General features: G+C 41.4%; 1 protein-coding gene across 1 annotated transcript in view; it reads right to left on the minus strand.

Annotated features, from left to right (window-relative positions):
• LOC145396356 (alkaline phosphatase-like) overlaps positions 1-27,929 on the minus strand; it is a 93,141-nt gene that overhangs the window by 20,366 nt on the left and 44,846 nt on the right. The window contains exons 5-7 of the mRNA XM_080269748.1: positions 26,311-26,477; positions 24,329-24,527; positions 8,361-8,494 (exon numbers count right to left, since the gene is read on the minus strand). Of these exons, the coding sequence (XP_080125874.1) occupies positions 8,361-8,494; positions 24,329-24,527; positions 26,311-26,477 (500 nt within the window). The remainder of the gene's footprint in view (positions 1-8,360; positions 8,495-24,328; positions 24,528-26,310; positions 26,478-27,929) is intronic.

The raw sequence follows: 27,929 nt of genomic DNA on the forward strand, positions 1-27,929 counted from the left end.
TGGGTGGTATATTGAAGGAAACAGGACACGCACTCCACAAGGCAGTTTTTAAAAGTTAGTAAACTAGGTAGAGATTTACGTTCCTCAGCAGCCTATTTATCTTAAGCCCGTGGCAGAATAAGACATTACTAGGGCCCAGTACCCTTTGCACAGCACGTTTTTGCTAGATGCAGAGAGGAGGACAAGCACTGTGATAAGAGGCGAGATTTGGTAATCAGGCAGTCTCGACGCTTCTCGCTGATTCCCGATGTTTACAGTGGTTCCGGTATGAGTCAGAGTTGCCAGTTTGCCTGCTGTTTGTGAACATAGTTGTTATTTAAGTTATACATTAATTTTTTGTGCCCTTTTTCTCAATAATGTTTTATTTTTGTGATTGTTAAATTATGTAATATAATTTAAGTTTGTAAGCAAAATAATTTAGAGTGTTACACAGTGTAGAAAAACTCTGGCATGTTTTGGATATCTCTGAGTTGGCAACTGTTGTTCTCGTACAATGTAGAAAACTCTAGAATATAAGAAGCTGATATAAGGATGGGGAAGAGACTAGAGGAAGTTCAGTCAGTTTTCACTTCAGTTTGAGCGTAGTGTAGTGTCAGTGAAGTTTGTACTTGTGAAAACAGCGAAGTGGTGTTGGCAAACAGTGAATTGTTATTGAAGTTTGTATATCATCAGTACTTGTAAAAATGGTGAAGTGTTGTCAAGCATTAAGTGTAACTGCAGTTAGTAAAGTTTGAATAGCTCCAGTGCTTGTGAGAATAGGGAAGAGAAGTTGGAAAGCATTCAGCATAAATATTTGGAAAGTAAAGACGGAGAACTTGAGACCCCAGTGTTTATTTACAATGCCTCAGCTGATCTTGTGTACTGTACACGTAAAGGCTGACCATAGGAAGAACAGCTCACTGGGCAACGTCCTTCCTATACTGAACTACTGCTGTTGGAGTCTGTGGCAGTGTGAGATGGGGATGTAATACAGGTGTCAGGAGTGTGAATAACTTAAGTGCAGCAGTGAGTTTAACCTTCAACATGGAAGCAGAACGTGTGCAGACAAGGTCTCGAGCTGAGCATAAGGAGGAGGTGTCAATGGCTGCAATCATGAAGCTGCTGTTACAAGTTTCAAAGAAAGAACTCACAGAACAATTACTGGTACAAATCGAAGAAGAGAACGAACTTAAAGAACAGTTACAACCACAAAGTGTACAACTACAAGCACAGAATAAAGGACAGAAAGAACTCAAGGAACAATTACAGGCACAGAATGAACAACAGAAAGAACTCAAAGAACTACTGCAAGCACAGAGTGAACAACTACAGGCACAATGTGAAGATCAAAAAGAATTATATGAACAATTTCAAGAGGCAATGCACGAGCAACAGAGGGAAGCAAGGACAGCTGGATGCTTTCATGGGGAAAATGAAGGAAGAAATTTCCAGGTTAAGCCCGGCAACCAAGAGCTACTGGAGTCAGTGGGATCTTCTTCATTTGAACAACGGAGTACTGGAACGTCAGTGGGAGATATCCGATGGCCTCAGCAAGAATTGGCAACCGGTGGTCCCGAAGATGATGTCTGACATCTTGGATGAGTCCCATGACCAGATTACTAGTGGGCAACTAGGAGTGAAGAAAACTCTGAGCCAGCTGCGTTAAGGGTTCTACTGGTTTGGCATGCATCAGAATGCTGAAGAGTGGTGTCAGGCCTGTTATGTATGCTGTGCCAAGAAGGGACCCAAAAAATTTTATTACGCCCCTCTCCAGCTGTACCAAATGGGTGCACCGATGGAAAGAGTAGCGGTGGACAATGCTGGACCTTTGCCACTCACTGAAAGAGGAAACCGGTATATATGTGTCGCCATGGACTGCTTCACAAAGTGGCCAGAAGCCAATGCCATCCCCGATCAAGAGGCTGTAACTGTTGCTCAGGTGTTTGTTGACCAGTTTTTCTGTCGTTTAGGGATGCCACAAGCGCCACGTTCAGAACAGGGTAGAAACTTTGAGTCTGCTGTGTTCTGTGAGTGCTGCAAGTTATGGGGCATCAAGAAGACCAGGACAATCCCATTAAGGCCACAGTGAGATGGGATGGTGGAGAAATTCAATTGGACCTTAGGACAAGAACTGGCCAAGTACTACGTAGATGGACAAACAGAATGGGACCAGAAATTACCTGCATTGCTGATGGCATATTGATCGGCATCCCATGAGCCTACTGGCTACACTCCTGCAAAGCTGATGTTGGGCCATGAGTTACTCTTACCCATTGACTTGTTAATGGGAAGACCACTTGGTGAAGAGCTGCCTACAGACACCACCAGCTATGCAAAGCACCTTCAGGAAAGGCTGACTGAGGAACATCATCAAGTGTGAGGAGCCCTTAAGTTTTCAGGAGAAGAGATGAAGTGCAAGTACGATGCCAAGGCAAGAGAGGTGAGCTTCAAGGATGGTGACCATCCTCAGCGAAAGAAGTGACAGTCACCGAAGCTGCAAAGCCCATGGGACAGGCCTTATGCTGTGTTGGACCACCTATCAGACATAACGTATCGGATTCGGGGAGGCAGGAAGTCTCACCCAAAGGTGGTGCATGTGAACCGTCTGTGGCAGTACCATGGGCCAGGACAGTACAGCTGGGATGTCTCCAAGGTATCGTGCTCTGCCGCAACTGAGGATGTTAAGGAGGACCATGGAGCTGAAGTGCAAGGGGATGGTGACAGTTTCCCAAGGGAAGAAGTAAATCAGGAAGAGGACCAAGACCTTCCTGGAGGAGTGGAGTGTGTGGAGGAGCAAGGACGTCATCGGAAGTGGCATAGAAGAAGACCTGATAAGTTGAAGGATTAGTTTGTGTAAAGTTAGATGTTTCATTAGCATTAAGGTTTATGTTGGTACATCCTGCATAGTTTTGTCGGGACGACAAAGGACTAGGGAGGGGCTAGTGTTAAGAAGCAGGATTTGGTAGTTAAACAGTCTCGACAATTCTTGCCGATTCCCGATGTTTACGGTCATTCCAGTACGAGTCACAGTTGCCAGTTTGCCTGCTTTTTGAAAGCGTAGTTGTTCTGTAAGTCATGCATTAATTTTTGTGCCCTTTTTCTATATAATGTTTTATTTATGTGATTGTTAAATCATGTAGTATAAGTTAATTTTGTATGCTAAATAATTTAGAGTGTTATGTCTGCAGTAAACAAGATTAGCTGAGGCGAAAATAAACACTCGCTCCTTAAAGTTCACTATCTTTATTTTCCAAATAATTCTAGTTAATACATTCCAACTCCATTTTGCTGTTTTCACAAGCACTGGAGCTATACACACTTTACCAACTGCTGTTACACTTAATGCTTAATAGCACTTCACAGTTATTACACTTCACTGTCATCTCAAGTACCAGTGATATACAAACTTCAATAACTCGTCACTATTTGCCACTGTTTTCACAAGTACCAAAAATATACAATCTTCACTGACACTACACTACACCAAAACCGACTGCACTTCACTCAAACTGACCTGACACCCAACTAGACCAGTAATAATCTCTACCTCATCTTTTATAAGCTTCCATTACTCTCGAAACTTCGTGTTTACTCTCGACGGGCAACAGTTGCCAATTCAGAGACAACCAAAACATGCCAAAGCTGTCTTACATTACATAACACTAGAAATCATTTACCATACGAACTTAAACTACATAATTTAACAAGCAACCACTTAAATAAAACATTATAAAGAAAAATAGCAGAAAAATCAATGCATAACTTACGAAATAACTACGCTCACAAACAGCAGGCAAACTGGCAACTGACTCATACCGAAACTAGCTACCGTAAATATCAGGAAACGTCGAGAAAAATCTCGGTTACCTAACTGGCAAATCTCGCTTCTTAAAAATATTAAGTGCAATACTGTAAAAAAAATAATAATAATAATAATAGTGTGGAAAACAAAACAGTTAAAAAGAAACCATGTCACTGATTGAAGGGTTAAGGCTATATTGGTACAAAGCTTCCATAACAGGAGGTCTGTGTCAGTGCTGCTACTACCAAGGACTGTGAAGTGGGAATGAGGGAAAGGATCAAAGGATGGCCGTGTTGTTGTGAGTGGTCTCGTATTGCCGAGTGTGGTGGACTGTACTAGCCTCTTCGAACTGAACGACCTAAGTGTTCACGGGTTCGTGTTTTTAGGTGTCTTTGTTTTAACACTATATGCCGCCGTGATCACCTGATTAAATTTGGGGCCAAATTGGGCCAAGGCCCAGGCTGTAGACCCAAAAAATGTATTTGGGAATATATATATATATATATATATATATATATATATATATATATATATATATATATATATATATATCGTTTTTTTCGTCATAACCCCTTTCAAATTCGTCATATCGACACGAAACCAAAGCTAAAGGTGTATCCTTCAAATCTCCATCCTATAACATGTCTCATTACATCAGGGGGGTCATCCCCCAGTTAGCGGTAGGGGGTCAATGTCAGGTGGGTTGGGCCTAAAATTTCAAATGGGCATAACATCGTCAATTTTCACCCGATTTACTCCAGATTTGATATGTGGCACCTTTAACTAGATATCCTGTTGTGTTTATACGACAGCACTAAAGTGACTGCCAGGGACGGGTTTGCTGTGCCTCGGCACCGCTTCTTGTTCATATATGTAACAGGTCATTTCTGGAACTGTTTTATTCACTGTTTTTTCCTCTGCCTGTGACCCCCAATCTTTTAAATGTAACGTGTCCAAATACCGGGAAAAGATCAGATCTATATATTGGCTTTCTTTTGCCTTTTTCTTTCTAGTAGAGACATCTTTGCAAACTCCTAGCTAATGGATCTTTCTTCCTTAAATTAAAATAAGTAAATAATTAAATGACCAGTCATCTTGGACTCTGTACCCCTAAACTAATCATTACAGTATCCCCATCACTCACTCCAACCACGGCATTTACAAACTCATTCCACAACTCATTCTCACTCAGTCCACACTGAGGAGCTATGCCGAGTTTACACCCACAATGCTCCATCCAAATGTCTTCTTCAAAAGCAACGCCATATGGCTGTATCTTCTATATTAAAGGACTTAATCTACCCGTTTCTCATCCAATAACACTCCTATATCACCAATACCTGCGTTTTCCTCACACCTGATTTATTTTTTCTTCTCACAGGCATCCTTTGACTACCTCTCTCCATCTAACTTCATGCACACAGCAAACATCTTTTCGCATTCTCTTTGTTAACTTCACCGCCTCATCCACTCTCCAACACTCCAGGACCCAGCCCGTGAAACCAACATTCCAGAATATCTTCCGGTCAAATTTGTCTTTGTGGAATATATGTTGTCCTCAGGTTGTGTTCTGCATTGTGGAACCTGACACAAAGGAGCGAACTGAAATGCACACCACTCGGCTTCAAGTCTACAACTGGACAGAATGTTATTTCACCTTAAACTGACCATGTTTTTCGTCATATTGCAGGTTATTTCCTGAATCGATCTCCAAGCGTTATACACTGGCTTGGCCCACAGTACTATCCACTTTTTACTGGGACTTAATCTACAACTGCCATCTTTACATTATAAATGCTGAGTTATAACGGGAGGCAAACACTACAATATGATGCTAATCACAAAGAAGCGCTGTGGAAAGGGTGTAAAGCCACAGTATCAAATTATTTCGCTACTGACCTACGAAGAAAAAAAATCTGGTCCAAGTTAAGGTAAAGATTTATATCAGGTTGAAACAGCAACCCATAAAACCAGGTGGCCTGTATCTACGGTGCTGGAGACCTACCAAGGACCTTCGGCGAAAAAGGGATTCATTCCTCCTCGCCCCCCACCTCCACCACCACCACCCGCCGCCACCAGTCATAGGTGAAACTGAATTTACAGGACCGTATGCCCTGACTGACAGAACAGAATGAGTTACTCTAAGATTTTACGATTGACTCCTAGTTGTAAATTGATTTGTTCTTGCATGAAGAATAAAAGGCGTGTAAAAACTTCTGTCTTGCTCTCTGTGCAAAATCTGATTATAGGTAAAAGAGGAAGGTTATCATAATCTATGTGTTGCCTTTGCAGGAAGAAAAGGAAAAAATAAGAGATTAAAGAATCTGCACGTATCTCTAAATATTCCTGTGAAACAACTCGGTAAATTTGCTGGTTCAAGCTGTTAGTGATTTGAACATAATTTTTTTTTTTCAGTCGTTTTAATGTGCTCTTTTCGAATTTAATTTGCAAAGCAAAAAAAAATTTTTTGGAACTCCCTCTCCCCACCTCTATAAATGCACGATTTTCAATGTGAATGGGTGTCAGAGTCAGTTAATCATACTAAAGACCATCAAAAGATCCTGTTTTGATATTATGCTAACCTACCTAACCGAACCATATCCCTGCCATATGATCTAGTACCTTCTTTTGTCTGGGAAGGACGCGGTAAAATTGCTGCTTCTATCAAACAAGTAGCCATGTTTAATGTAGATAAAAGTTGAACTGCAAGGTAGGTAGCACTAAAGGAAAAAAATGTTGCAAATACCGAATTAAAGCGTCTGATAAAAATACTAGTGAACAGCGCCTTGTGAGCGCGTGACGGGCGAGCGAGCACCATTTTACGGTAAAGACTTGGTTATTGATGAGATGATTAAAGCCACATATGGGATGTTTTCACTTGGATTTTTCACCATCAAAACATGACAAAAACGTCAATGTAAAATTGTAGGCGGACTCTCCGATTTTTATTTGTTAGAGTTGATGCCAAAAAAAAAAAAAAAAAAAAGTCACAAGGGAGGATCTTTTTTTATTTGATTTCGTAATTCAGGCGTTCAGCGATTTGAGCCGAACACATTCGAGATTCCAAAGGGTTCCTATGCCTTTATTGGTGAGTTTTTAGCTGATAAAATTTATTGAATGAATTTATCACATGCAGAAAGAATCTCAGCTCTACTTCACACAGGAGTAAAGTTATTAGCTTCTGCGTTGCGTGACGGTCGGGTCTGGCCGGGCCACTCATTTCCAAACTTAACTGAGTGTAAACATCGCCCGCTCGCTCGTACTAAAAGCTAGTGCAGGTGATGTGTGATTGAAATTGCAATTATACAACAAAATCTTTGTTACGCCAAGGAATCAGTTGTAAATATGTTCAAAAATTCCATTCCTGAGTTATAAGGTCAACTACCTTGAAGTGCTGCTGGACAGGGTAAAGGAAATCTTAGCCCTCTCCAGCACGGTTGCACTCCTGCCCCGAATGTCAATATGGACTTCGAATGTAAATGTCGGGAGTCATTTTATTCTTGCTGCTTTTCTTAGTGGATTTTACTTAGTTTAGGTGAGAATTTTATAACAGGCTGGGGTTGGGTACAGTCTTAATAAACTCCATTGCCACCACAGAGCCTTGTAATGTTAAATATAATCGTCTAGAAGTAACATAGTAGGGTTAGTATAATCCTGCCACTTCCAGACATTTTCATTCAGTTTGGGAAGACATTGTGTAGTTAAGGGTCGAATGAAGGTTATATCTAAGCATTTCATCTCTAAAAATCTTCTCTAACCAAAATAATATCAAGAGAGAGCAACAGTAAACAATGATCATGTCGTCTAGCTGAAAGGCATAAGATAGCTGTTAAATAACTTACCAAAGAAAGAAGCAGGGGAGGCTACTTGTTTTTTACTAATCATTATCCCTTCATTATTAAGGTGTTTTCCTAAGCTGAAGAAAATAGTCATGAAGAGGCTAGAATAAAATATAAATGAAAAAATGAGGACTTGCCCAAAAGAAAACCCATATCCAGATGTAGTAACTTTACCCAAACCCTATGAAGCATTTGAGGCAGGGTGAAGGAAAAGTAAGATACAGTCCTTTAATAAGCCCTACACTACTCCAGGCCCTTCTTAGGTCATGTATCATCGCCAGGACGTTACAAAAATATACCAATATAATTTCAAAAAGAAGCCACAGTCAGCAGGATAGGGCTTTCGTCTGGGCCAACATACTGTAGTAGTTTATTTCTGCTATTTCCAAACGTTTTTAATTTTCAGCATATCTCAAGTAGTGAAGGAATAAATGAATGTCATATTTTTTCCCTCCCGCTTAGGAAATATCTAATAAATTTTATAAAATAGACGAGAGAGTAATAATGAATGAAAAAATGCCTTCATCTGGCTGTAAAGAATAAGGACAGCTGCTGACTGACTAACCAGGGAAGAAAATCATATTCAGTCTTAGTAGGCCTCCTCAACGACGTGTGGAGCACATGAAGCAGAGTGCTGGAGAGGGATGTATACAATCTTAATTAACCTCCACACTATTAGAGGGCATTTATAAGTTAAATATAATCGTCTGGAAGTAACAGCACTAGACCAGTAGACTTACCAAGAGGAAGAAGCCATTCTCAGCCTTCGTCAGAATGCCCAAAGCCTTGTGAACCATTTGAGGTATGGTGGGGGTTCCATCGGGGCCAACCTTGCGGTCAACATAGAAGGGCATCTTACCCTCAGTAAACAGTCCTGTGCAAAGAAGAGAAAGCCCAAGGTTATGATTATCGACAATACGAAGTTCAGTTCCCTCCACTTGTAAGTACTTCGTGAATGGTGGTGAGAGTCTGATGTGGCAATCATGTACTGTATATGTTTACGTCTCACGTCGACTGTGATCTGATCATTATAACTGAACTGTTCGAACAGCAGAAGTGAGACGCTATATATATATATATATACAATAGTATGACAGATGATCCCCCAAAACACCATACTCTAAATGGGGGCGATTGTACAATAAGGCAGACAGTTGTTCCGATCCTCCTCATTAAATGTTGTGTGTGCCGATAACAAAGTTCGTTAAGGCAGAAAGCTACTCACAGTTTTCGCATATATGACCTGCAACAAAAGGATTTACGTCCAGGTTTCAAAGTGTAAAAGTGAAAGTGGTATGAAGTGTGAAACTGTGAGGGATAAAAGTGGAAGACTACTAACTAATGGAACTGAAGTAAGCAACAGATGAAGAGAATATATAGGAAGACAAATCAAGGGGAACGGTGAGAGCTGGGCGGGTGTATAGATCATTGGTTTTGGTGGTGTGCAAAGAAGGGATGTAGTGCCCGGAAATCTGACATTGGCAGATGTGAAGAATGCTCTAAAAAGGCAGAAGAATGAGAAAGCAGCAGGTGTTGATGAGATGAATGCAGAGATGATTGTTATGTAGTGGAGAGACTGGAATGAAGTGTTCGAGATATGCAAGAAAGATTAGACGAGTAAAACTGTTCCAGCAGAGTGAAGAAAAGGCTGTTATTGCAACCCTGTACCAGAATCAATGCGAGTGAAGATAGTACAAAAATAATCGTCCCGGAAGTCTCTTAAGCGCGGTATGAAATGTGTTTGTAAGAATTATCTTATAAAATGTAGGGGATATATCATGGTGAGTGACGAACACGGTAATTTAAGGAGTAGTAGATGATGTGTGGATTTACAATTAGATATAAAAGTGGAGAAGGCTAGTGCATGGTTCAAAAGAAATTTATCTCATTAATGGACCTGGGGAGAGTACTTCATGGTAAACAGAGATGGATTATAGAGGGTTTTGTTAATGAATGGTGTGGTTGGTAAGTTACTAACCGCCGTTAAGATCTTTATACACTCAGTATAAAAATATATATATATATATATATATATATATATATATAGAGAGAGAGAGAGAGAGAGAGAGAGAGAGAGAGCAACTAGGGGAACGCATCGTGTTCCTGAACTTGATTCTTTTGAATTCTCTACTCTCTGGCTTCGGCTTTCCTGTCATTCTCTGACTAAATATATCAGCGCTGTTTACTTATCCTCTAATTCTACTGACTATCAAAAATTCTTCGACTATCTTACTTCTACGATGGAACACATTCTATCCATTTCTCCTTTCTCTGAAATCTCCATTCTACGATATTTCAATGTTCACCACCACCTTTGGCTCTCCTCTCCTTTCACTGATCCACCTGGTGAACAAGCCTATGTCTTTTCTGTCCTTCATGACCTACAGCAGCCTGTACAGTACTCTACCCGTATCCCTGACTGCCTTGGAGAGAGGTCCAACATATTTTACCTCTTCCTTACAACTAATCCTCCTGCTTACACTGATAATCTTTTCTATTCGTTGGGCTCCTCCGATCATAACCTTATTACCTTTAACCTGTCCTATTGCTCCGGTACGGCCTGTGGACCCTCCAAAGAAACGTTGTCTGTGGCGCTTGCGAGCTGCAGATTGGGAGGCCCTGTGGCAGTACTTCTTTGATTTTCCATGGAGTGATTGTTGCTTCCATGGCCGGGAGCCATCTGAGTGTGCCTTGCACTTTACTGAGGTTATTCTCTCGGGCATGGAAGCATACATTCCTTTCTGATATCCTTTGACTGATGCAAGAAAGCCTTGGTTTAATCATGAGTGTTCTAATTCTGTCCGCAACAAGGAGAGGACCTATAAAAGATACCAGAGCCAACCCACCCATGAATCACATCTTTTTTATGTTTCTGCCCGGAATCGTGCTAAGTCTGTTCTTCGCTCTCCTAAAAAAAAAATTTCATTCGTACTAAATGTTCTCAACTCTCCAACTCGAATTCTTCCCGCTCCTTCTGGCACCTTGCCAAAAACCTTTCAAACAAATTTACCTCATCATCCTACCCTCCTCTTTTCTACTCTGATGGTTCTGTAGCTATTTCTTCTACTAATAAAGCAGATCTCTTCACTCAGACTTTCTCCACCAATTCCACCTTAGACGATTCCGGTGCTGTTCCTCTATCACTTCCCCTCCCTGACTTCCTCGTGGCTGACATTAAAATTTCTTCAGATGATGTATTTTCTGTCATCGCTGGCCTCAATACTAACAAGGCATATGAGCCTGATGGAGTCCTTCCTGTTGTCCTCAAGAACTGTGCTTCAGTGCTTACACTCTGCCTAGGCAAACTCTTTCGCCTTTGTCTTTCAAGTTGTACCTTTCCTTCTTGCTAGAAGTTTGTTCTCATTCAGCCAGTCCCAAAGAAGGATGACAATTCCCAACCCTCTACAGTAACTATCGTCCAATTGCTTCAACATCCTGTATCTCAAAGGTTTTCGAGTCTATTCTTAACAGAAGAATTTTAAGGTATCTTTCCTATCACAATCTTCTTTCTGATCGTCAGTATTGGTTCCGTCAGGGACGCACCACTGGCGATCTTCTCACCTACCTTTAAGACTCCTGGTCATCCTCCTTTCGGGACTTTGGTGAAAGCTTTGTCATTGCACTTGACACCTCAAAGGCTTTCGATCGAGTCTGGCATAAATTTTTCATTTCCAAACTGCGCTTCTACTGTTTCTATCTTTTCCTTCATCTATAGCTTCCTTTCTGGTCGTTTTATAGCTGCTGTTGTAGACGGCCACCGTTCTTCTCCTAGATCTATCAACAGGGGTGTTCCTCAGAGCTCTGTCCTATCACCAACTCCCATCTTTTTATTCATCAATGATCTTCTAAGCTGTACATCTAACCCTATGCACTCGTACGCTGATGATTCCACTCTTCACCATTCCATTCGGTTTCCACAACGTCCATCTCAGCAGTTACTTCAACAAACAAGGGATGAGGCTATGGCACACCTAATGTCTGACTTGGCTCGTATCTCTGATTGGGGTAAGAATAATCTTTGTTGTTTTTAATGTATATAAAGACTCAGTTTTTATACCTATCAACCCGACAAAATCTTCCACAGGTATACCCACTAATGTTTAATAATATCCAGCTTAATCCTGCATCATCCTTGAACATGCCTGGGGTGTCATTCACTCGGGACTTATCTTGGAAAGATCATATTGCATCTCTTGTAAAATCTGCTTCCAAGAGATTGAGTGTGCTAAGCTGACTCCGTGCCTTCTTTACCCCTGCACAGTTGTTGACTTTATACACGGGTTTTATTCGCCCCTGTGTAGAGCACAACTCCCATGTGTGGGGAGGCTCCCCACATACAGCTCTTCTCAATAGGGTGGAATCAAAGGCTTTTCGTCTCATTAACTCTTCTCCTCTTACTGGCTCCCTTCAACCTTTGTCTATTCGCCGCACTGTTGCATCTTTATCTCTTTTCTATCGCTACTTCAATGGTCACTGCTCCTCTGAACTGTCTGCTTGCATCCCTCATCTCTACGACGGGTGCGTAACACCCGTCTAGCAACAAACTCTGGTCCATTTTTTGTCCAACTCTCTAATACAAGAGTTAACCGTTACTCCCAGTCCTTTATTTATGCCACAGGTCAGCTCTGGAACTGTCCCCCTCTGTCTGTATTTCCTCCTTCCTATGATCTCCAGTCTTTCAAACGCAGTGTGTCCAGGCATCTCGAAATGAACGGATCTTGAATTTGGCTCTCTTTTGTATTATTTTTGTTTTTTTCTTGGAAGGAACTGTTTTGAGGGCCTTTGGTTCCTTGTTCCTCGCATAAAATAAAAAAATGTTAGATAAGGTACCTTATTAGACGACGCGGACCATGGAACAATAGGTATATAGGGTCCAGTGAAACACTATACTGAATAAGGTGACACAAAAATTACATCTTACCAAAAACTATCTGGCAGGAAAGTGAGGTTATTTGCCATAATCCCGTCAGCAACAGCTGGATCTACTGTACTGTTAATTACTTTTTGGTCATTCGTGTTCGATCATCTATTAAAGCTCCAACTGCACTGCCTCCTGCACTTACGGGCAGTGTGACGCCGAAACTGAGTAGCCACTGTCTCGGCAAATCACAGACGGGGACGTTAAACAAAGTGAAATCTATGAAAATCTACATAGACAATCTAAGAAGCATCACAGATTTCAAACTTGACACCTTAATGACAGAATTAGAAAATTTTGGTTTGGGATATAATAGATCTGAACAAGATCCACAGAGGAGAAGAAAATTTAATTCTGCTTCAAAACAGCAACCACCTATTGTAATAAAGAGGACGGCAGAATGAAAGAGTTAGTAGAAGAGGATTTATAATATCCAAAAATCTTGCAGAGAACATTATTAAATTCAGCAGAGTGTCTGATAGAATAGTATGGACTGGAATTAGACTATACAAAAGATATACCATAAAGTAATAGAGATCTATGCCCCCACTTCTAGATGCACAGAAGAAGAAATAGAGACAGTATGACGAAATCTCCCAGATTATGGAAGAAGAAAAGACCAGACATAACATACTCATGGGAGACTTTAATGCAAAAGGTGGCAAGCCAGAATATGGAGAAGCTTATATAGAAAAATTCGGAATAGACGAGAGGAATGACAGGTGCTGAAATAGTGCTACGTTTGGTGAAATGCATAACATAGGAAAAATGAATACCTTGCTCCACAAAAGAACAGGGAGAAAATGGACCTGGAGAAGTCCAAATGGAGAAACAAAGAATGAAATCGAATTCATTGTAGCAGAGAAGAAGAATACAATCATAAATGCCACAGTTATCAACAGAGGAATATAGGAGGTGACCATAGAATGGTAGGTTGCACAGCCAAATTTATTTTCAAAGTGAAGCAAAGAAGCTGATTAAAAATAAAAAGATATGCCCAGTAAAGTAAACAAAAACAAAGCAGCCTTTCAGTTAGAGATAAAGAACAGGTTTTAAGTTCTAAGTTACGCTGAATGTGACACTGTTGAACTGACTGATTCACTAACATAAGTGTTACGGGAATCAGTGGAGGCAGTAGGGCAAGCTAATTCACCCAAAGCTAACGAGTATTCAAAAACGACCCTCGAGCTCATGAAAAGAAACGAGGTGAAAGTAAAAATAAAGAAAAATGAAATGTAATGAGAAGAATTAAATTAGAGACAGAGAGCAAGAAAACGAAAGAGAACCATTGATCATTTCGAAGAAATGACATCAAATAATGGAGAAAAAACAGGTCTGAAGCAATATGGCACTGGGAAAGTGACATACTATATAAATGAGACAAAAATGATGTTGCAATTAATGCAGAGAGATTGTGAAAACAGCTGTAGAAATTTACAAAGAACTGTATGCGTCAAAGACAATAGTACCAATAGCTAACTTCTCAGTTGACACAAGTGAAATACAAGAGGTGAAAATAGACGAAGTAAACATTTCAGTTATAAGTAAGGAAAGAGGAAAGGTCCTATGAGAGGATGAAATAGTAGCGGATTTGCTGTCGGATGCAAAAGTAGAATTACAACACAGGCTAGCCCTCTTATTTACCCAGCGTATTAAGAAAATGAAAATTCCCTAAACATGGTGTAATCTAATAGTTAGTTTGCTTTACATGAAAGGCAACTCAAAAGATCTTAGTAACTATCTACCTGATAGCTTATTGTCTGTTATTTACAAACTCTTAAAGTCCGTACGAACTGCATAACAACAAATATCGAAGAAAACCAACCTCGTGAGCTGGCGGATTCCGAAGCCTGAATTCGACTACTGATCATCTACACACAATGAATCAGCTAATCAAGAAAACTACAGAATTTATTCAACTACTGTGCTTAGATTTTGTTATATATGAAAAGGCTTTCGACTCAGTGGAACGCATTGCAATTGTAGATTCATTGTGGGAACAACGAGTAACCGAGAACATTGTAAAACTGCTCGAAAACATAATACAAAGATGGAACTGCTACAGCTAAGCAACATAGTGACTCACAGAAAAAAAAAATCAGACTGAGAAAGAGATGCGTTAGGCAGATATAATTTCACCAAAATTATTTGGCATGATTTGAAAGTATTTTCAGAAAGTTCGATTGGAAGAACAATAGAGGCCAACATAGGTGAAGAAAACTTAAAACATCTAAGATCTGCCGATGATATTGTCTTACTCCCAGAAACAGCAGAGACATTGAAAAAAAAAATGCTTTATCTATCTATCTATCGTCAGACGTCTTAATACCGTAAGGGGTTGCCACAAACCAATCGCCCCCATGTCGCCCTGTCCCCTGCCATTTCGCTGCCCTCAACTCAGCTCACAACTTCCTCTCTCATATACCTCTCCACTCCATCCCTCCGTCTCATCCTCGGTCTCCCCCTCCATCTCCCAACCTCCACTTCACTCACATACACTCTCCATGTTATTCTTTCGCTCTCCATCCTATGCATATGACCAAACCACCTCAGTGTATTTCTCCTAACGTTTTCTATCACATCCACATCCACACCACAAAGCTCTGTCACTTCCTCATTTGTCAGTCTGTCTCTCCACGTAACTCCTCATGCTCTTCTGAAAATAACTCATTTCCACTGCTCTTCCAACAAGTGTTAAACTTCACATCCATAAGTCATAGTTTGTATCACATCATGCAACGACTTTTTTTACTTCCATGCTCACTTCCCTGTCTCTTATCACTATTTTCAAAGAACCAGCAGTCTTTCTTCCCTGTTGTTCTTTTTGAGGCACTTCATCCTCCAAACTTCCATCCTTACTCATCGCACTACCCAAGTACTTAAACGCACTCACATTTTCCATTTCCTCGTCATCCAACCTCATTGTACATTCAGTGACTTCGTTTCTCTCGAAAACCACAACTTTACTCTTCCCTACATTCACCTTTAGATTCCGTTTTTTACACACTCTCCCAAACTCATTCACCAAGACCTGCAGCTCGCCTTTGTCTTCACTTATACACAGGAAATCTTTAAACGCTGCCCTCTCTCATTAGGGCTACTCTAACATCCACTGCTTTACCTTGTATGTCTTTCATAACCCCATCCATTACAGATGAAACAACCATAGAGACATGACACATCCCTTTTTCAGTCCACCGTTTAAAAAGAAAAATTCACTCAGTTCACCAACCACACGAACTGCATCCATTGCGTCCTCATACATACTCTTCGCGGCATTCAACAGCTTTCCATTTATTCCAAATATTCTCAACATTTTCCACATTCCTTCGCTATCAACTCTGTCATATGCTTTCTCCAACTCAATGAAGGCTGTGTACAACTTCTTCCTCTTCTCTGGAAACTTTTCTACTAAAGACCTTAGGATGAATATTTGATCTACACAACCTCATCCCTTTCGGAAACCTCCCTGTTCTTCTCCAACAAATTCCTGTTATTTCCCTGACTCTGTCAGTAAGTATCCTACCAAATAATTATCTTATTACACAAGACAAGTGCCCCCATGACTAACACACACTTCTTTTTCCCCTTTTCCTTCGTACGGGGGAATAATTATACATGACTTCCAATCCTCCGGGACTTTACCTTCCTGCCAGGCCAATCTACACATCTTCCACTACTATCGCTCCTCCGTGCTTCAGCATTTCACCACACACTCCATCAATTCCTGCGGCTTTCCCCATTTTGACTTACTTCATTACTTCCACTACTTCCATCCTACTGATCTCTTCCTCCCCTCTCACCTCCTTCCTTCTCCCAGCCATTACCCAGTCTCTTCTACTCGCATTACCTTCATTCTTTATTTTGACTATTCCTTAAAGTGTTCTCTTCATCTTTTCACTTTTTTTCTCTTCTGCACTATCAAACTACCATTTTTGCCACTCCATTCCTATTCACCATGTCCAACTCTCTTAGAGTAAAAGTCCTGTCATTCAGCATCTGGTCTTAAGGTATTTCCAGTCTTTCCGCAGTTATCATAAGCAGTCCCATTTCGAAAACTCTCTGCTCCTCTGGCACATATACTGAGCCGATCAGTACCTGCGACAGGGTCGCCGGCTCGCCTCTGTATCCTTGCACCCATATTTGCTAATTTGGTGCTGTTGGCAGTAGGTCTGGCACTTTTCATAATAATATTTTGCCAATAAGTATTAGATTTTCTTCTATATCTAGTGCATTTTGAAGTCCAATTTTACTCTAGATTCGAACAGTTCAGCTATAGCTTAGCGTGTTTTAAAGTTGAGCTTAGCGCTTTTAAAGATTTCTATTTGCCAACACTGCGTGCATCATTGGCTGTCATAACTCGTAAGTGTCTGGCTTTGTGAGTGGGACCTTTCAAAAGTTCGGAAACTTTGGCGTGCTATTTTACTGAGTACATACGTAAATACACCTAGGTTAAGGTACGTTCATGTGTATTGTATCATTATATACATTAAGTGAAAGTTGCTTATTAAATACTTAGTGCTTAGGATTCACCAATAATACTTGGTAGACACTGTGATTGCATTAAGGTGGAATGTGAGGGGTGCAAACGATGAGGTGGGGGCACCCATCATCCACCCACTTAGTGTAGTGGTACTATGTTTTCAGAGTAGCTTTACAGTGAGTAGTAAGCCAAGTGATTTCCTGTAAACCAGGAAAGCATTTACAATGTTGGGTGCTAACCTTATAACCATCCAACATGTGTTTCCTAAGTGACAACGAGTGGGTTGGCGAAGGGTTAATGCTCATCCCCGGAAAACAACTAACTAAAAATACGAAAAATAAGCTTCGGACCAGGACTGACCAAAAGGTGACAACTAAGGACCGAACAAAGGACATGATATGGATAGCTACACGGAATGTGAGGGGTGCACATGATGATGTGAAAGAGAGATTGTCCAGGTGCTTGAGGATGTGAAAGTGGATGTATGTGGATCAACTGAAACTAAATGGTGAGGTGAGAGTGTGAGAGAATGGGAGTATGGATGGGGTATTTGTGCGGGAGTAGGCAAGAATGAGAGGGCAAAAGAAGGAGTGTGTATTGTTGTGAGTACCAGATGGAAGGAGAATATAAGAGGGTATGGATCAGTTGGCTCAAGGGTTTTGTGGGTAAGATTGAAAGATGGGCTACAAATGTGGGCGATTGTGTGCGTGTATGGGCCAACGCAAGATCATGCAAGCAGAGTGAGAGAAGAGTTTTGGACAAATATGGAAGTGTGCATGGAAAAGTTTGAAAAGAATGAGAGAGTGTTTTTGATTGGAGATATGAGTGGAAAAGTAGGGAATGTGAAGGTGGATGGAGTAGTTGGTGAGTGGGGTGTGCCTGTAGAGATGGATGAGAATGGTAGTGCGTTAGTGGACATTTGTGCCGGGAGGGGGTCGGTGATAGCCAATAACCTCTTCATGCACAAAATAATCGACAGGCATAGGTGGCGAGTGATGATAAGGCTGGGTGGTGAACTGAATGAACGGATGGCAAAGATTAATTATGTGCGTGAGTGGATGACAGGAAAAGATTTTTTTTTTTTTTTATGTGAGGAAGAAGGATCCAAACGCCGTGAGCCCGCAATTATTGTTCCTCCAAGAGAAAAACAAAATAAAAAAGAAAGCCAAATTCACGATCAGATCATTTCGAGATGCCTGGACACACTGAGTTTGCAAGACTGGAAATCATAGGAAGCAGGAAATACAGACACAGGGAGACATTTCCAGAGTTGACCTGTTGCATAAATGAAGGACTGGAAGTAACGGTTAACTCTTGCATTAGAGAGTTGGATAGAAAAGGGATGAGAGTTTCCTGCTAGACGGATGCTACACGCCCATCGTAGAGGCGGAGGAATGCATGCAGACAGTTCAGAGGAGCAGTGACCATTGAAGTAGCGATAGAAAAGAGATAAAGATGCAACAGTGCGGTGAAGAGATAGAGGTTGAAGGGAGTCAGTAAGAGAAGGAGAGTTAATGAGACGAAAATCCTTTGGCTCCACTCTATTGAGAAGAGCTGTATGTGGGGAGCCTCCCCACACACGAGAGTTGTACTCCACACAGGGGCGGATAAAATCCCTGTATAGAGTCAACAATTGTGCAGGGTTAAAGAAGGAACGAAGTCGGCTTAGGACACCTAATCTCTTGCAAGCAGATTTTACAAGAGATGTAACATGATCTTTCCAAGATAAGTCCCGGGAAAATGAAACCCCAAGCATGTTCAAGGATGATGCAGAATTAAGCTGAATATTATCAAACATTAGTGGGTATACCTGTGGAAGATTTTGTCGGGTTGATAGGTGTAAAAACTGAGTCTTCAATGCATTAAAAACAACCAGATTATTTTAACCCCAGTCAGAGAGACGAGCCAAGTCAGACACTAGGTGTACCATAGCCTCATCTCTTGTTTGCTGAGGTAACTGTTGAGATGGGCGTTGCGGGAACCAAATGGAAAGGTGAAGGGTGGAGTCATCAGCGTACAAGTGGATAGGGTTAGATGTACAGCTTAGAAGGTCACTGATGAATAAATGGAAGAGAGTTGGTGATAGGACACAGGCCTGAGGAACACCACTGTTAATAAATCTAGGAGAAGAACGATGGCCGTCTACAACAGCGGCTATAGAACGACCAGAAAGGAAGCTAGAGATGAAGGCACACATAGAAGGATAGAAACCGTAAGAAGGCAGTTTGAAAATTAAAGATTTATGCCAGACTCGATCGAAAGCCTTTGAGATGTCAAGTGTAATGGCAAAGCTTTCGCCCAAGTCCCGAAAGGAGGATGACCAGGAGTCTGAAAGGTAGGTGAGAAGATCGCCAATGAAGCGTCCCTAACGAAGCCCATCCTGACGATCAGAAAGAAGGTTATGATAGGATAGATGCTTTAAAATCTTTCTATTAAGAAGTGACTCGAAAACTTTTGAGATACAGGATGTTAAAGCAATTGGACAATAGTTAGAGGGTTGGGAATGGCCACCCTTCATTGGGACTGGCTGAATGAGAACAAACTTCCAGCAAGAAGGAAAGGTACCTGTTGATAGACAAAGGCGAAAGAGTTTGCCTAGGCAGAGTGTAAGCACAGAAGCACAGTTCTTGAGAACAACAGGAGGGACTCCGTCAGGCCCATATGCCTTTTTAGTACTGAGGTCTGTGATGGCAGAAAATACATCATCTGAAGAAATTTTAATGTCAGCCATGAGGAAGTCAGAGGGGGGAAGTGATGAAGGAACAGCACCGGAATCGTGTAAAGTGGAATTGGAGGAGAAAGTCTGAGCGAAGAGATCTGCTTTATCAGTAGAAGAAATAGCTACAGAACCATCAGAGTAGAAAAAAAGAGGGAAGGATGATGAGGTAAAGTTGTTAGAAAGGTTTTTGGCAAGGTGCAAGAGGGAGCAGGAAGAATTCGAGTTGGAGAGTTGAGAGCATTTAGTTCGGATGAAGTTATTTTTAGCAGAGCGAAGAACAGACATAGCATGAATCCGGGCAGAAACGTATAATAGTTGTGATTCAGGGGTGGGTTGGCTCCAGAACCTTTAATAGGCCCTCTCCTTGTTGTGGACACCATTAGCACAACCGTGATTAAACCAAGGCTTTCTTCCATTAGTCAAAGGATATGAGAAGGGAATGTATGAGTCCATACCTGAGAGAATAACCTCTGTAATTCGCAAGGCACACTCAACATGGCTCCCGGCCATGGAAGCAATAATCATTCCAGGGAAAATCAAAGAAGTACTGCCTGATGGCCTCTCAATCCCCAGCTCCAAAGTGCCACAGACGACATTTCTGGGGAGGGTCCACAGGCCATACCGAAGCGATAGGACAGGTTTAGGTGATTAGGTTGTGATCAGAGGAGCCAAACGGAGAGAAAAGATTAACAGTGTAAGCAAAAGGATTAGTTGTAAGGAAGAGGTCAAGTATGTTGAAGCTCTCTCCAAGGCAGTCAGGGATACGGGTAGGGCGCTGTACAAGCTGCTCTAGGTCATAAAAGATAGAAAAGATGTAGGCTTGTTCACCAGGTGAATCAGTGAAAGGAGAGGAGAGCCAAAGATGGTGGTGAACATTAAAATCTCCAAGAATGGAGATTTCAGAGAAAGGAGAAATGGAAAGAATGTGTTCCATCGTAGAATAAGATAGTCAAAGAATTTTTGATAGTCAGTAGAATTAGGGGATAAGTAAACAGCACAGATATATTTAGACAGAGAATGACAGGAAAGCCGAAGCCAGAGTGTAGAGAATTCAGAAGAATCGAGTTCAGGAACACGAGAGCAAGATAAGTCGTTGCGTATACATACACAACAGTGTGTAACGAATGCAAGAGTATGTAGAGGCTGGGGGAGTGGACTTTCTGACCACAACCAAGTGGTGGTCAGAATCAACGTCCAAATGAAATGGAGAAATAGAAGAAGGGAAGGACAGGAGGAATAGTTCATTCAAGGAGTTTGGAAAGGTTTCATTCAAGGAGTTTGGAAAGGTTATAAGAGGATGGAAAAAAGGCAGAGAATATGAGGGAAGTGGAGGAGTGACTGGGTAAATATGGACTGAAGCAGATGAGGGACGTGGAAGGTGTGTGCAAGGTATTCACAGAAGAAATCTGTGCAGCATGTGAGGTGGTGTGTGGGGTGAAGAGAAGACGAAACGTGGTGCAGGGAACAGCATGGTGGAATGAAGAGGTGAGTGAGGCTGTGGCACAAAAAAAAAAAAGAAAAAAAGTATACAGTGAGTGGATGAGAAACAGCGGTGTGGAAGAAGTTGAGAGACAGAGGAGAGAGTTATATGTAGAAAGGAAGAGAAAGGTGAAAAGGTTAGAAAGAGAGAGTAAGAAGAGGAGGTAAAGAGAGTTAGACAGGGTGCCAAAGAAGTTACTTGGAAAGTGAAAGATAAAAATGGTAGATTACTAATAGACAAGGGAGAAAAAAGGAGCGGTTGAAGAGAACACTTTATGGAATTTTTGAATATAGACAATGAAAGTAATGCGAGTGTAAGTGGCTGGGGAATGGCTGGGAAACGGAGGGATGTGAGAAGAGAGGAAGAAAGTTGTGGGATGGAACTTGTGGAAGCAATGAAGAAAGTTAATATGAGGAAAGCCCCAGGAACTGATGGAGTGTGTGGTGAAATGTTGAAGCATGGGGGAGAGATAGTAGTAGAATGGATGTGGAAGATGTGCAGATTGGCCTCGCAGGAAGGTAGAGTCCCCGAGGATTGGAAGTCAGGTATAATTATTCCCTTGTACAAAGGAAAAGGGGAAAAAGTGTGTGGTAATCATAGGGGCATTTGTCTTCTTAGTGTAATAGGAAAATTATATGGTAGGATACTTATTGATAGAGTTAGGGAAATAACAGAGGAATTAATTGGAGAAGAACAGAAAGGTTTTAGGAAAGGAAGAGGTTGTGTAGATCAGATGTTCATTCTTAGATCTTTAGCGGAAAAGCATCTAGAGAAGGGAAAGAAGTTGTATGGGGCCTTCATGGATTTGGAGAAAGCATATGACAGGGTGGATAGACAAGGATTGTGGAAAGTACTAAGGATATTTGGAGTAGATGGGAAGTTGTTCAATCCCGTGAAGAGTATGTATGATGGTGCTAAGCCTACAGTGCGTATGGATAGTGAACTGAGTGAATTTTTCTGTTTGAAGGTTGGATTGAAACAGGGATGTGTTATGTCTCCATGGCTGTTCAATCTGTATGTGGATGGGGTTACTGAAGAGGTACAAGGTAGGACAGTGGATGTTGGAGCGGCCCTAATGAGAAAGTGCAGTGTTTGGAAATTCCCTGTACTGTTGTTTGCAGATAATACTGTGTTGTTAAGTGAAGACGAAGGGGAGCTGCAAGGCTTGGTGGATGAGTTTGGGAGAGTGTGTAAGAAACGGAATCTAAAGGTGAATGTATGTTAAAGTAGAGTTACGGTCTTCGAGATATAATAGTGATCAAGCAGTAGACACAGGCCGAACTCTCTCCTCATCCATGCTCCTGCCTCCACTCCTCCGTCACCTAGGTAGAGAGACAAATATACAAAATATGTACACGTACTGATAGACAGATATAGATAGATAAGCATACAGATTGATAGATAAATGGCGGGATGAATGAATGACTGGGTGTATGGATGGATGGATGCGCAGATGTACATAAACATAGACAGATACATACATATACTGTATATATATATATATATATATATATATATATATATATATATATATATATATATATAGGATTGCTTTCGTTGGAATAATGAATTAGGTGATAAATGCTGTTGATTTAACAAAAAGCTGTGCTTAAGAAAGTAATTTTCCTCTCTGTCCAGAGAGAAATATCCAGTTAATGAGAAAAATACTTATGAGTTCGCCAAAAATCTCCAGGTGCCAACCACCAGAGAGAGAAAAAAATGCGAACATAAGGCATCTAACAGAAGTTACGCGGCCTGCCAAATTATTTGACAAAGTCAACTGGCGTTACCCAGAATAAAACCCATCTATCATTGGTCCGACGAGACGTTATCCTGGGATATATCAACTCCTTCGTCATCAGCCAAAGGAAAAATTCCCTGTTTAGCTTGAGCACCATATTTACTCATATCGCATAAAATCATGTGTATGTAGCCGGAATGAAGCCCCTTATCTACGGCCTGACAAACTCCCTGTAAAGAGTACCCGGTACTATTTTTTATCGACAGACTGAGTTAAGCGGTGAGACTCATCTTTCGTGTAAGGAAATCCACCCCGCCTCTGTGTGTGTGTGTGTGTGTGTGTGTGTGTGTGTGTGTGTGTGTGTGTGTGTGTGTGTGTGTTGAATTGCGAGTCATCTGACTTGTGGAGCATGGTATGCGGGTTGGTAGGTTGGTGACTGGGTGGGTGGATTGGTTAGTGTAGGCTGGTCGTTTCACAGGCGGACTAGGTGGAGTGGGTGGGCGAGAGGGAGGGAAAGGGTTGTTGGGCTGGTTAAGTGGGGTGGAGTGGGGTTCGTGCATTGTTTAAGTGAGGTGAGTGGTGTTCAATTTTGTCATGCTGTAATTTTCGTATTATTACTCACGTTACTTTGCTTGTTAAGTCTGTGGCAGCTGCATGAGATAGGATGAAAGTACTCAAACAGAAGATCTTATTATTCACTCCTGCTTGGTTGTGCAGTGTTAGGCAGTCGTATTAGTGAGGATGTAAGTAAAAACTGACTATTTTACACTCATTTTACCTCTAAGGTCGAGAGAGTTTATTTTTACTGACACTCTCTCTCTCTCTCTCTCTCTCTCTCTCTCTCTCTCTCTCTCTCTCTCTCTCTCTCTCTCTCTCCTGTTAACAAATGAATGCTTTGAACTTGTTCACTCTGTGTTCGCTGGTTCAGACCTACAGGAAGTCGTGGAGTGGAACCAAATAAACATATTTATCACTTGCTTGGCTCTATACGAGAAACAAGTTATTAAATAATCAGTATGATATATTCGTGTTATCAGAGTCAAACCTTCAAAGTAAATATTACTATTGCTTTATCCATCAGTACAAGCCCAAAGCTGAAGGAATATTTTTCGACAGAAATGCATCGATGGCAACTTCTGTGCTCGTGAATGCGACGCTGCCACATACACAGGTTGACTGGACGAGGGTGGTTAAGAACTCCTGTCCACAATAGTACATAGACACACAGATACGTTGGCAGATACATACATACGTATTTAGACTGATATGTAGATTGATTGATGATTGATTGACTGATAGGTAGACAATGAGCAACATAAACAGATAGACATAGATAGATACACAAGCAGACAGAAAGATCCACTAACCCATGAGGTAATCAGTAGAGTTAACATCAATGCTCAAAAGTTCCCCTGTATTTGTAACATATGCGGTCTTCTCTCCGTGCCTCTCCTTCTCTGCCCTCCACTCCTCGGCCAGGTTCCTCCCATCCTGTCTTGGGCATCTGATAGGCGCGTTTTCGTCTATCGGAGCTCCCATCTCCTGTCTTCCACCACCAAGGATGACCTAAAGGAAAGAAGGTGACATAAAGTGTTGTGTGTGTGTGTGTGTGTGTGTGTGTGTGTGTGTGTGTGTGTGTGTGTGTTTAAAGTACACACACACACACACACACACACACACAAAACATCATGGGTAAATCTCAACCGTTTAGGATTACAGTCATTGATGAACTCATGGACTGATTATGGAAATAGTTTTCCCCCATAAAAGCATCATTAATTATTATCAGTACTGTGGCTGCCTAACAGTAATAAAAAAATGAACCCATATTGATATAACATTACATATTCAAAATTAGCTCTAGTAATCCTCACTTTTATTTAATTTCAAAACCAATGGGCAGAAAAGTTCCTGGACCGTGAAAGTCTCTGCCACACCTTACATTTGAATGGTTAGATTTCTTAGCACCTTTTCCTCACTATTGTACAGTGCAGATTTTTTTCTTCATTGACTAAAGAGCTGGCTTTGATTTTAATGTCTGCAATGGATGCTTAAAAACGTATAAGCGGTTGTTACTGTAAATAACTGCACAGTGAAGACGGCGGAGTAAACAATGGATGGCTTCCATGCTGCGTGAGTGGCGCCACAACTCGCCAGCAACTCACATGATTGTCGGCTTCGTCCTCTTACAGTCAGAGTGGCAGCCTGGCCAAGACAACTACACTGTCCAGTCCCTGTTGTCCCCACTCCCTTGTTTTCTGTTATATTATATGGAAGAGACTGAGTACGGTCCATTCTCATTTAAGAGAGAGAGAGAGAGAGAGAGAGAGAGAGTTGTAATGATCTAAAGACTACATAACTAATTATGTATTGCCGGATTTTATGTTTTTGTCCAGCCGACACAAATTGGTCAGATGGTAAGTGTGGAACAACAGGGTTGGGTCAAACTAAACGATCTCTATCACACAGTCAGTTTATTTGACGTACTGTAACTTAATTTCCAGTGGCACTGCACATTACTTTTTTCTTGTTTGATATTTGTAACTAATTCCTATCGATATACAGTGGATTATCCATTTCATACTAAAGCAGCATTGTCCTATTCAAAATTAATTTCCCATACTGTCTAGGTTGACTGGCGTACGCGTTCTCTTCTATAAATGACCATTTCTTACCACCTTCCCTCCCCCAGCACAAGTTGAATAAAATACAAAAGGAAAAAGATGCAAAGAGCGTTAGAACAGCCCAAGTGGAGAAGATAAGAAGAGGTTCAGAAGTTCCTGAGGTGTAAAAGACTTTCCACGAATGACATTCATAACATTGCCACAACAAATACTACCACGTCTTACACATATCACAGCCTGCCGCACCTCATACAGTCACCACTCCCGACTTGCTGTTCTCTCTTGTGCTTACAATCATTACCGCGTCCCAGTCCCAACACAGTCCCAACACACCCTGCTGCAAATTACACTGCCACACCTCATACAGTCACACCTACCACTTTCACATCATATCCCGTCATATCTCACACACCGCAGTGACAGCGCACACTGCCACACCTCACACTGTCACCACTCCTTACTTGTTTATTTAGAGATCTGAGCAGTATTATAAAAAAAAAATCTGGGCGTTAAGGTGTGGCAACATTAATTCTTGACAATAGTTTCTGAAGTATGTGATGATGACAGAATATAACTGATTCCTCAGAATCTTTGATGACTACTCTTTGTCATGGAGGAGACAGGCTGGTTCCATTTAGTTATTTTAGCTGCTTATCACTAATAGAAAAAAAATTAGGTTTGTTTACAACTTCCCGCACTCACTTTTAATAATAAACCCGTCTTACCCGAATATTCCTGCCCGGATCATCTTCTATAAGTTGCCTGGCGATGTCTTTGCACTTGTCGGCTCCATCCCTTATTGCCCGACTATCACACTCCCAGTCACGATGTGCAGACTTTGCGTACAGTCCTGCTGGCGTTGCGTGGGTCACTTGTGTGGTAGTAACCAAGCCTGTTGAAGAACAAAACCTAGAATAATCCCAGTCAACTACACGGAGGCATTTACATCCTCAGGCTCCCGTGATTAACCATCAGATATCATAACCCATAGTATAACCTTTATTGGCTACAAGGTGGACATTAACACACTGAGGCTCGTAAGACTTACACGTACTTTCAGTTCATGGAGATTGTGTGGGGTTACCTGCAGAAGAGTACTTGATTTGCCCCAACCATTAAACGTTTAATGGTAACTGTTATTCTCAGACTTCAAGATTTACTCACAGCTGACAAGGTCGTCTGCAATTGGCTGCAGTACAGTCCCACAGTTTTTGCGACGATGAGAGAATTAATTGCTACTGTAATTTCTCAGACTCCTGTGAATCACCCTCAGCTGAAAGAAATCCTCTGGATTTAGCTGGAACAGTAGTCGTCTTCATATCTCTAGACGATGCTGTTACACGTCCTCGCCACTGAGGGGTTCGGGGACTTTTTTTTTTTTTTTAAGCAAAGAAGAAGGAACCAAAGGCCAGGGGCCTGCAAACCTTTCCTTCCAAGGAAAAAAAAAAAAAAAACAATACAAAAGAGGGCCAAATTCAAGATCCGTTCAATTCGAGATGCCTGGACACACTGAGTTTGAAAGACTGGAGATCATAGGAAGGAGGAAATACAGACACAGGGAGACAGTTCTAGAGTTGACCTATTGCATAAATGAAAGACCGGGAGTAACGGTTAACTCTTGCAATAAAGAGTTCGACAGAAAAGGGATGAGAGTATCTTGCTAGAGGGGTGCTACGCACCCGTCGTAGAGGTGGAGGGATGCAAGCAGACAGTTCAGAGGAACAGTGACCATTGAAGTAGAGATAAAAAAAGAAATAAAGATGCAACAATGTGGCAAAGAGACAGAGGTTGAAGGGAGCCAGTAAGAGGAGAAGAGTTAATGAGACGAACAGCCTTTGACTCCACCCTGTTGAGAAGAGCTGTATGTGGGGAGCCTCCCCACACATGAGAGTTGTACTCTAAACAGGGGCGAAGAAAACCCGTGTATAAAGTCAACAACTGTGCAGGGGTAAAGAAGGTACAGAGTCAGCTTAGCACACCTAATCTCTTGGATGATGCAGATTTTACAAGAGATGCAATATGATCTTTCCAAGATAAGTCCCGAGTAAATGAAACCCCAAGCATGTTCAAGGATGATGCAGGATTGAGCTGGATATTATTAAACATTAGTGGGTACTCCTGTGGAAGATTTCGTTGGGTTGATAGGTGTAAAAACGAAGTCTTTGATGTATTAAAAACAAGATTATTTTTACCCCAGTTAGAGATACGAGCCAAGTCAGACATTAGGTGTGCTATAGCCTCATCCCTTGTTTATTGAAGTAACTCCTGAGAGGGACGTTGCGGGAACCAAATGGAAAGGTGAAGGGTGGAATGATCAGCATACGAGTGGATAGGGTTAGATGGA

The sequence above is a fragment of the Coenobita brevimanus genome, chromosome 37 (genome assembly GCF_032717465.1).
Source record: "Coenobita brevimanus isolate Jiangsu-jjx chromosome 37, ASM3271746v2, whole genome shotgun sequence".
In the NCBI taxonomy this organism is placed as follows: Eukaryota; Metazoa; Arthropoda; class Malacostraca; order Decapoda; family Coenobitidae; genus Coenobita; species Coenobita brevimanus.